Genomic DNA, 10,285 nt, shown 5'->3' with positions numbered 1-10,285 from the left:
TATATATATATATATATATATATATATATATATATATATATATATATATATATATATATATAAGAATATGTAATAGATATATTTATATGTACAATTATATTGTATCTTTTTATTTTTAGAATATTGGAAACACAGATTCAAAATATATAGTGATAAGTTTATCAGTGCAACCTGTATTATCATTGGCACAGCATTATGAACTCACACCAGAACAAGCTCTTCGTAAACTAGCTGGCTTCTTTTATCAATTGGGAGCTGATACAGTATTAGATATGACTATGGCCGATGATTTTGCTCTGTTAGAAACAGCCAAAGAATTTGTTGAACGTTATAAAGCCAGTAAGGAAGGAGCAAAAAATCAATTACCAATGTTATCCTCTTCCTGTCCAGGTAAAATAAATAATTTGTAGGAGACATTGCATTGATTATTCCTAAAATCTACAAATTTTCAATTTTTAACTATAGGTTGGGTATGTTATGCTGAAAAATCTCAAGGACACTTCATATTGCCATATATAAGTATTACAAAATCACCTCAACAAATTATGGGTTCATTAGTAAAATACCATTTAGCTGAGATAATGGGTTTTTCACCAGAGCAAGTGTATCATGTAACTGTAATGCCTTGCTATGATAAAAAGTTGGAAGCTTCTAGAGAAGACTTTTATAATCGGCAAAAAGAAACGAGGGATGTGGATTGCGTCATAACATCAAGTGTGTAAATATTTTTTCACCAAATAATATTTGGAAATTAATTAGATTGAAATACAATTTACGATATACACTGTATATTTTTCAGTCGAATTGGAACAGATGCTCAATGAAGACGGTTTAATATTAAATGAGATAAATGATGGTGAAATCAAACAATCATTCGGTTCTTATAGCGAAGAAATCGAGAATAGGTTGTGGGGTCATACTGGGTCGGGATCAGGTGGATATGCGGATTTTATTTTCCGGTACGCAGCGAAGAATCTTTTCGACGAGGAAAATATCACAGTGGATTTCAAAAATCTTAGAAATCCCGACTTCCAAGAGGCAGAGTTGAAAAAAAACGACCAAGTACTATTGAAATTCGCCATTGTCAATGGATTCAGGAATATACAGAATATAGTTAAAAACATGAAAAGTGGCAAATGCGTTTACGATTATGTAGAAATTATGGCATGCCCATGTGGTAAATATTGTTTTATTTGAAATAATATATTATAATTAGCTATCTAAAATAATGACAGCGTCTTATTGTAATCATTATTATTAGGTTGCTTAAACGGTGGAGCACAAATAAGACCCGAAGGAAATGTTCAACCTAGAGAACTGGCATCAATGTTAGAAAATATATATCATAAACTTCCATTAAGTAATCCTGAGGAAAATAAAGTGGTACAGAATTTGTACAAAACTTGGTTAGGAGGAGAACATACAGACAAAGTTGATGCATATTTCAGTACACAATATCATGAAATACAAAAAGAGAATATAGCTTCTGCAATAAAGTGGTAAAATAGCGATAATGACATTATATGTCGTGACATGTACATAGATTAGATTAGATTAGATTAAATTAGATCAGATTAGATAGTGAATTGTTCTTTTTATTCTTATAACTGTACAATATAACAAAAATAAATAAATTATCGCTAATTATACTTACTTGTTGCTTACTTAAATTCATATGACTTAAATATATGTTCATACTATAGACCATTTGATGATAATAATCATATGATGATAAAAATAAACTTTATGCTCTTAGAATATAAACACACAATAATACTTATATAAATATAATTTTATACATATACAAGATAAATTACATATATGAAATAAATTACAAGCGTTTTCATTGCGTGAGCGAATTAATAGCACCTAAGGTGTATCATAATAATTTTGTGTTTTACAAGTGTTTGTTTATTTACACAAGCCGTTTAAAATGACAAATATGATTATCACAATAAATAATATCACGTACATGTACATTTTTCTCGCGACGTAAATACTCTCACGTGAGTAGCTGCCGTTTCTTAAATACAAATTATTCTCTTATATACGTTGATTTTAATAAAGCGATCATTTTGAATAAATACAACGTTACATTCTTTTATATATGCTACTTCTTAAATTGCATTGTAATCCACAATGTGTTGTACACTATATGTAATGTATACAGTGTGGTATGTGCCATGTTACGAGTGGCTTCCTTCTCTTGCAAAAGAGAAGATACATATTATAATGAAAAAAATGTCTTGTTTGTGTCAACACGTAGATATGAGAGGAAATACTCTTGTAGAATATTCTTTCTTGTAGTGAAATACTCGGTTAAACACTTATTGTGTGCAATTTCCATTATCTCTTTCATTTTTTTTATTTTTATGACTCTGGGTCTTCTCCTATGTTAAGCATGATTGCCTTCTTTCAAATTTGCAACAAGGCAATAAATAAATAAACAATTAAGTGGAGCATGCATATATGAGATGGCCCCAATTATCTAGAATTTTTATTATCTAGAAATTCCTCATTCTCATTCATTTCTTTGGATTCTGACTTTTTCAAATCTATATCAGGATATCCATCCTCAATATATCTAATTGAATCATGATCTGTGTTATTGTCATCTTTATTTTCACTTGTATCTATTAACCATCCTTGGTTGTTGTCAATCTCTCTAGAGACAACAAGGAATAGCTCCTTTTCCTTGCTATCTATCTGGTCCTTTAGATATATAAGTAAATCGTTGTCCTGACAAAAAAAGATAAAAGACAGTTAGCACCACATAAATTTAATGTATAAAAATATTTTTTTAATATTATTATATTTGTGATTTTAACCTTTCCTATTAATTGTGGTGAGTCCAGTTTTGAATCAAGATTATAAAAGGCACCGTGAATCTTTTTCAGAGCAATCCAGTGACGTCGTTTTAGTGGGAGTAGCACAAAACCTAATTTATATTCAGTTGGGACATTAAGTATAAATCCCTCAATGTTGTCTAAGCAAAGACACTTGGGGTCTCTAAAATAGAAGTAGGAATTATATTAATAATAATTAAAGCAGGAATTACACTAATAACAATTGAAGCAGGAATTACTAACAATAACAGTTTGCAACTGTAATTACATAATTATAGTTTTGCTCATATGTTCAAATGTACAGACCTACGTTTGTCGAACCATACAGCTTCACGCCCTCTCTTTTGAAGAGCTGCCATAATAACATTAATATCATAATTTCCAATTCCTAGTAATGATTTATGAGGATTAATCCAAACATCAGGACTTAAGCTATAACAAATTTGGTCTAATTCTTGCTTGCTAAATCCACGTTCTTGAAACAAGTTGTTTAATGCGTGTAAAGCACAAAGCTCCTTCACCTACAAATCAAATTTACAATTTCCATCAGACTGTCAGATTAACTTAGAAAAAGAAAACATTTATTACACAAGACTATGCAAATATAACACGAGTTTTTAAACATCGATGTACTACAGTATTCTGTGTCGTGCTATATCTTGTGTTGAGTTTACTTTCTACATAACAAGTGTGCATAGCGACAATTTATACTGAATATAATAATATTGTCGAAATACTTGTCGTTCATGATATATAGAACCAGTCATATCAGTCGTTGTGGTCGCAACCATTGTAGCTACATAATTTTCTCCCAAATCTCTGCGGAAACGCGATTAATCGGCCGGCACTGTTAGTGTGTGTGGGAACCTTTCGAAAAATATTTAACAGAAAATCGACATTAGCGAACCGTCTGGCTTGAGCCGTCGACGGTGCTTTAACAACTCACGACCACCCTGTTTTTATGATCAACGATTTCATATGCAAAGACGTGATACGCGTCATTCGGATTTAAAGAATCGCATACGAAAATCGTTTGAGAGCAGTGGTTGAAAGTAACCCGTGACAACAATTCTAATTGGTATGACCACTGCGTTGAAGTCATCGACGGTCGAAAATAGTGATGGCAGTCTCATGATGGAAACCCTGAATTGATTATCTTAAGGTTTCCTGCGGCGAAAACGCAATTTACTCAGAATTACCAACATTAGGGGAGATCAATTCCCTAGAGTGGGATCACTAGAAGTTTACTAGTTGGATGTACACTAGGGGTGTTTACGTGACTGTCTGACACGAGACCGAATCCACGTGAATTTCACGAATAAATGAAACGACACAAAATATGAAATGCCAGTTTTTTTTGTTATTTAGACAAAATAATACTTCATTTTTCACTGAGTGAAATTTTGTAATATTACTGAGATATTGCAATATTACTGTGATATTATTATGTGATTGTGTAATATTATTAGAACGTCCACTGGAAGTTCAATGGAAATTTAAGATGCGGACATTTAGAAGTTGAGTGAAAGCTTTATGGATTTTCTATGGACGTCTATTAGAGGTTCTGAATCTCCATGATGGAAATCTAATGGACACCCGATGGAAGTTTTGTTCCGTGCGGGTATGCGTATTAAACGTTCGGTATAAACATACTATATGAGATTAAACTTATTAATAACTAACATTTTTTAAAAATCAACTATCTAATGCTCACGTTATCCGCTACACTACTCTAGCTAACTCTAAAGCCCGTATCAGACTACGGATTAAGATTGAGATTGAATTGAAAATTGGCCAATCAGAGTAAAGTTCACCAAACTTAAGTTTAGTGAATTTTACTCTGATTGACTAAATTTCAATTCAATTCAATCCTAATCTATAGTCTGATACGGGTTTAACTAACTCTACTCGAGCATCGGAAAGCAGTACTGAGTTGTCTTGAACCATGAAGATACTAGATGGTTGTGCCTATTACATTTTCCGACCCTAGTGGAACTAACTCGTACTCGATTTAACGTAAACACCTTAGAGATGGTTAGGAGACAATTTCCCGAAAAGTGGAGGGGATAATGTTGGTACTAAAGAAAATCTCTACGCGATATAATTTAATGATCTGTTCTTGCTGCACTGCTGAACTAATTCAAAAGGTTAGAGTGAGAAGAAACTTGTTTCTCTTCAATTTATTGCACCAGTTCAGCAGTGCTAGAGATGCCCGATTCTAAATCGATTCGATTCTTTCCCCAAAAATAAGCTTATTCGTGTTGTTTGCATTCTTCGCACTTTTTGTATTTAAAACCAGACAAAAGTGTATTGAAATGTTTGGAAGAAGCAAAAGCAAAATAACTAACTCGATTGTTTCTCCCAAGCGTCTAATTAGGCGTCCATCTCTTTTTAAAAGCGAAAAGTGAAACATGCAAGCAGCACAAACAACCCTTTTTCCCTAAATTTGTTAGGGAAAGAATCGAATCGATTAAGAATCAGGGTTAGGCGACAGTTTCCCGAAAAGTGGAAGGGATAATGTTGGTACCAAGAGAAATTTCTACACGATATAATTTAAAGATTCTGTTTTTTGTAACTGCACTGCTGAACTAATGCAAAAAGTTAGAGTGAGAAAACGTATACTTGCTTCATTTCAATGTATTGCACCAATTTAGCAGTGCAGTTACAAAGAACAGAATCTTTAAATTATATCGTGTAGAGATTTTCTTTGGTACTAACATTATCCCCTCCACTTTTTGGTAAACTGTCGTCTAACCAGAATCGGGCATCTCTAATCGGGTGTATATCAGTTGGACACGGGGCAATTGGACACAGTTCAATCACAAGTCGCTGTTCCAAGGGACCCTACAAATGTCTCTAATCACACGGTGCTGTGATTGGCTGTGTCCAAATGCACCGTGTCCAAGTGCACCGCTCCCTCTCTAATAGCGAATTCGGTTGCTTGCACTAGTGTGCACTGAGTGCTCACTAAGGTTTGTTCATAGTATGTTATTATATTTAAAGATTGTCTTAAATAATTCTCAAATAAATTCTCAAATATTTTTAACCATAATATGATATGTATAACATCCGTACGAATCATTTTATTAGTTAAAATGTTTTTAAATATGTATTTAAGATACGATCTTAAATATAAGAATGTACTGTAAACAAGCCTTAATGCGCACTCAGTGCGCACTAGTGCAAGCTACCGAATTCGCTATAATGTACACTAGAGATGCCTGATTTTTAATCGATTCGATTCTTTCCCTTATTAATTTAGGGAAAAAGGGTTGTTCGTGCTGCTTGCATGTTTCATGCTTTTCGCTTTTAAAAAGAGATGGACGCCTAATCAGACGCTTGAAAAAAACAATCGAGTTGGTTGTCTCGCTTTTGCTTCTTCCAAACATTCCGATATACTTTTGTCTGGTTTTAAATACGAAAAGTGCGAAAATGCAAACAACACGAATAAGCCTATTTTTGGGAAAAGAATCGAATCGATTCAGAATCGATTCATCTCTAATGGTTCCTGCACACAGGACGCGGTAATGCTTGCCGCGCAGCGGAAGTCCACGCGACAGCCAATCAATATGTTATTCTTCCGTAAGAGCTAGAAAGTTATTACGGAAAGCAGCATATTGATTGGCTGTCGCGCGAACTTTCGCCGCGCGACAAAAATTATTGCGTCCTGTGTGCAGGAGCCATAATGTACACTCATAGGGTGCGTTTTCACTTAGCGCGTCACGCGTCGCGTCGTCCCAGTTAAGCCAATTAAATCGTTCCATTTTATTCGGCGTAAAGTTACGAAATAAAATGGAAAATATATATTGTTATATTTCTATATTTTGTGCGAATGTGTTAATTCGCATATAGATGTGGGTGCTTTCCAATTGCTTAACACATCTTGACATACACGTACACAAAACCAGTTTATTGGTCATATATTATCTAAAATATCTTGTAAGATAATATGCAACCAATAAACTAGTTTTGTGTAACACAATGTACGCAACTGGGAAGCACCCTTTGTGTTTATGCCAATAGTTCTTAGAAATTAACATTTATTGAATAAAAATACTGTTAAAATATTTATTTGCTTGTGTTTTCCTTATTTCTGTTCGCGCTTTTTTTCGCATAGTCACGGCTCATTGGCTATGCCATTTTGTATCCAACCAATCAAAACTTGGACCAGCTTTGGCCAATCTGTTATATCTAGAGTCTCTATTATTGGCCTGGTTTACATCGTGCACTTGATATGCGTACTAAATAGTAACTTTCTATTAGATAATCTTAATATCGACGGCGACGCATTCAATCATTACAATATGTTTTGTTGATGAGTATTATACCAGCTTAATATACCGTTGTTTATATATATCGTCGATATTAAGATTATCTAATAGAAAGTTACTATTTAGTACGCGTATCAAGTGTACGATGTAAACTAAGCCATTGTGCATAAAGCGTGAAACTTTGGCTGCGTTCCGTTTCACGCATATGCGCGCATTTATCTATAGTTTATGTTACGTATATTGTAGGCAATGCGCGCATAATGCGTGAAACGGAACGCAACCTTTATCTAGAGTTGGAGATCTTTAATAACGCGTTATTAATGATATGTTAAATATAGAGAATCGGCGAATCTCGAATTGCTTAAGTAATTTATATGGTGTGACGTGTATTTTACATTATCTTAGCGTAATCTAAATCTACGAAGCAATTGTAGTGAAAGAGCCAGGCCTGAGAAATATAGAGAGAGAGATCTTGGCGTAGTACTTATTCTGGAAACATGGCGACCTGGAGGTTATTGTTTCCTAATAGTCCGGTTAATTTGTTGTGTACGAGGTAATGTTATTAGCTTTTCGTAATTATTTAAATTTAAGGTAAATATTGAATAGTTTTTCAATATCATGGAACAATATATCTATTCAGAATAAGTACATCGAAATGTTTTTACGCGCACGATGCGATTATTCAAAAATTGTTTTACCAAATTTTTTATTAAAATTATTGTATAATTAGTTTCCACAATTTATACAAAGATAGGTTAGTATCAATACTGCAAATGATGGAAACTGGATTTTTCTATCCATAGGAAATTAGCTAGTATGAAAAGTACTACAATGAAAATGATGAATAACATAGGAAAAGATATTTTACCACCAAAACCAAAAAAACCACCTAATCCATATTTGCTATATCTCCATTCTGTAAGAAATAAGTTGCAACAAGAACACCCAGATATTAAATACAAAGAACTTATTAAAAAAATATCTGAAGAATGGGCAAAAGTTGATTCAACAATAAAGCAAGAATTTCAAAAGCAACATGATGATGAATATGTTTTATACAAACAAAAGTTAGACGATTACAATAATTTAGTTCTAAGTGAAGAACAAAAAATGCTACTAGCAAAACAATTAATGAAGGATTCAACCTTTAAAAAAAACCATGTAAGCAAGTATATGTATACATATACATACAATATTTCTATGATAAAGTTATCTACGTATACACATACAAATCAGGTTATATACAATTTAATATTGATTTATTTCTATAACAGGAATTTAGAGAAGAGATACTTAAGAAATTTGGAAAACCAAAGCGACCATTAACCTCTTACAACATATTTTTACAAAGCAAGAAATATAACAAAGATTCAAAGATACCACATAAGGTAATTTTCTTTATACAATATCTTGATATAAAATTAATAATAGTAAAAGTTATAAATTATGTGTTTTAATATTTTGTGTTTTAATATTTTCTCTTAATTTTCATGATTATTAATTGGTTAATATTTACCTCAATTTTTTACATACAATAACATATAACTAATAAGGTATTTAGAAAAGAGTACAGGGACTAAATTAAGGGTATTTAAAAAACAGATGTATATTTATTTTTGAAAACTATCACGAGTAGATAACATCAAATATATTTTATGTACATTTCTAGGAATGGATGAAAAATATTTCTAATGAATGGAATAATATGACAATACAAGATAAAGATAAATATCACACAATGTCAAAGCAGTTAAAAGATAAATACAATATTGAATTGACAAAATGGAAAGAAAATATGATTAAAACAGGTCATGTTGATCTGATAAAATCCAACATTGAATCTAAACGCGATAGCAGTATTAGTAAATATGAAAAATAGGATTCAGAGTGCCCCAATCAATCTAATGCAAAAACCACTGAATCCATTACTGATATTTCAGATATCAAAGTCCAAAACAAAGACAATATTAAAGCTGGTTGGGGCACTGATACCACTAATTCTACAGCAGATATTCCTCATAATAATAATAGTAATGTATTATTATATATACTTGGCGCGAGACGCTATCACGTCTTTTGATAGACTGATTTTAATAAGTTAAAAATGATATTATGTTTGGTTTTAAAAATAGTTAAACATATTATTTACAGTTTTAGAGCAAAAGCATGAATCTACAAGAAGTTTTACACTTTACAGTGATAAAAACGATTTACAAACCTTAATAAAATATTCAAGAAATAGGATGGAAAATGTGGTGACAAACAACAGTAAATCAGTACAAATACGTACATATACATGGGTATATAAATATTTTGCCTCTGTATGGAAAAGATTTTTATTGGTACTGAAAAAAATTAATAATAAGAATTGGCAGATGGTAAGAGAATATGTATTTATTGGAATAAGCGCACTTCTGATAACAATATATTGTGTTTTAAGTCTTATGTACAAATAATTATTGTTTGCATTATATGCCAGAGTTACTGGTAGCTTGCATTTTTACTTTTATATATTATATATAACTTCCAGTGATGTATGTTCATCTCACTTTAGATAATGTTTATTTCATTTTTATTATATTTTCTATAATTTGTAACATTGTGTTTTATTTCTGTAATAAATTTATATAACTTATCTGTTATTTCTGTATTTTATGATTAGTGCTTTCATTATAAATTATTTAAAGATTATGTATAAAAATAAGCATCACATTTTATAAACATTCTTGAAACTTATATATGTATATTAATAAGATTATCTTATTAATTCTCCTTTTTTATAGAACCGTTAATACAAATGGACTATCATATTTAACAACAAGGAGATGCATCTAATGGCTTCTTATATTATCATCACATTTTATATATTTGTAGTATTAATAACTCAATGATTTATTTAAAATGTCCAATTATTCTACCAAATCTATATGCTTTTTTCATTTATGTATGATTATATTACATTTGAAAATTAAAAATTTTTAACTTGCAATTTAAACAATTTTATAAACTGATATTCTTTGTAGTTTTACACTATCTTTAAATAATAGTATCTACCTTATCTTTATTGTATTAAGTATTTGAATTTTTATACAGAAAAAGAATTTAAATATATGTGATATTATGCGTGTATATATATATATATATATATATATATATATATATATATAT

The 10,285-nt window shown here is 31.2% G+C and overlaps 3 protein-coding genes across 7 annotated transcripts in view; 2 read left to right on the top strand and 1 right to left on the bottom strand.

Moving 5' to 3' along the window:
- LOC116845971 (probable cytosolic Fe-S cluster assembly factor CPIJ010948) overlaps positions 1–1,649 on the top strand; it is a 3,339-nt gene extending 1,690 nt beyond the window's left edge. For 3 of the 4 annotated variants that reach the window (XM_032819250.1, XM_032819251.1, XM_032819249.1), the window contains 4 exons: positions 120–390; positions 466–714; positions 800–1,177; positions 1,262–1,503. In XM_032819250.1, coding sequence (XP_032675141.1) covers positions 120–390; positions 466–714; positions 800–1,177; positions 1,262–1,503 — 1,140 coding nt within the window. Of the gene's footprint in view, positions 1–119; positions 391–465; positions 715–799; positions 1,178–1,261 lie in introns of all 4 variants that reach the window. The other variant, XM_032819247.1, reaches the window with a different exon arrangement.
- Positions 1,650–1,771: 122 nt separating this feature from the next.
- On the bottom strand, positions 1,772–3,977 carry LOC116845972 (josephin-2). Its single transcript, XM_032819252.1, has 4 exons — positions 3,584–3,977; positions 3,153–3,367; positions 2,829–3,009; positions 1,772–2,739 (listed from the first exon to the last, which is right to left on the bottom strand). The coding sequence occupies exons 1-4, from the start codon at positions 3,635–3,637 to the stop codon at positions 2,485–2,487; spliced, it is 705 nt and encodes a 234-aa protein (XP_032675143.1). The 5' UTR covers positions 3,638–3,977; the 3' UTR covers positions 1,772–2,484.
- A 3,409-nt stretch (positions 3,978–7,386) lies between these two features.
- LOC116845979 (transcription factor A, mitochondrial) lies at positions 7,387–10,115 on the top strand. Of its 2 annotated transcripts, none has more exons than XM_032819269.1 (6): positions 7,387–7,670; positions 7,921–8,278; positions 8,392–8,505; positions 8,787–9,147; positions 9,315–9,495; positions 9,901–10,115. In XM_032819269.1, exons 1-4 carry the CDS (start codon positions 7,615–7,617, stop codon positions 8,994–8,996), a joined length of 738 nt encoding a protein of 245 aa, XP_032675160.1. In that variant the 5' UTR covers positions 7,387–7,614; the 3' UTR covers positions 8,997–9,147; positions 9,315–9,495; positions 9,901–10,115. The 2 variants fall into 2 exon arrangements, with proteins under 2 accessions (XP_032675160.1, XP_032675159.1); XM_032819268.1 differs by having other exon boundaries at positions 9,269–9,495.
- The last annotated feature ends 170 nt before the right edge of the window (positions 10,116–10,285 follow it).

This window comes from Odontomachus brunneus, unplaced genomic scaffold, assembly GCF_010583005.1.
Source record: "Odontomachus brunneus isolate Ranch 3 - 2012 unplaced genomic scaffold, Obru_v1 Obru_scaffold_059, whole genome shotgun sequence".
Taxonomy (NCBI): domain Eukaryota; kingdom Metazoa; phylum Arthropoda; class Insecta; order Hymenoptera; family Formicidae; genus Odontomachus; species Odontomachus brunneus.
Note: the sequence above shows the minus strand (reverse complement) of the source record. Positions and strands in the feature narration are given on the sequence as shown.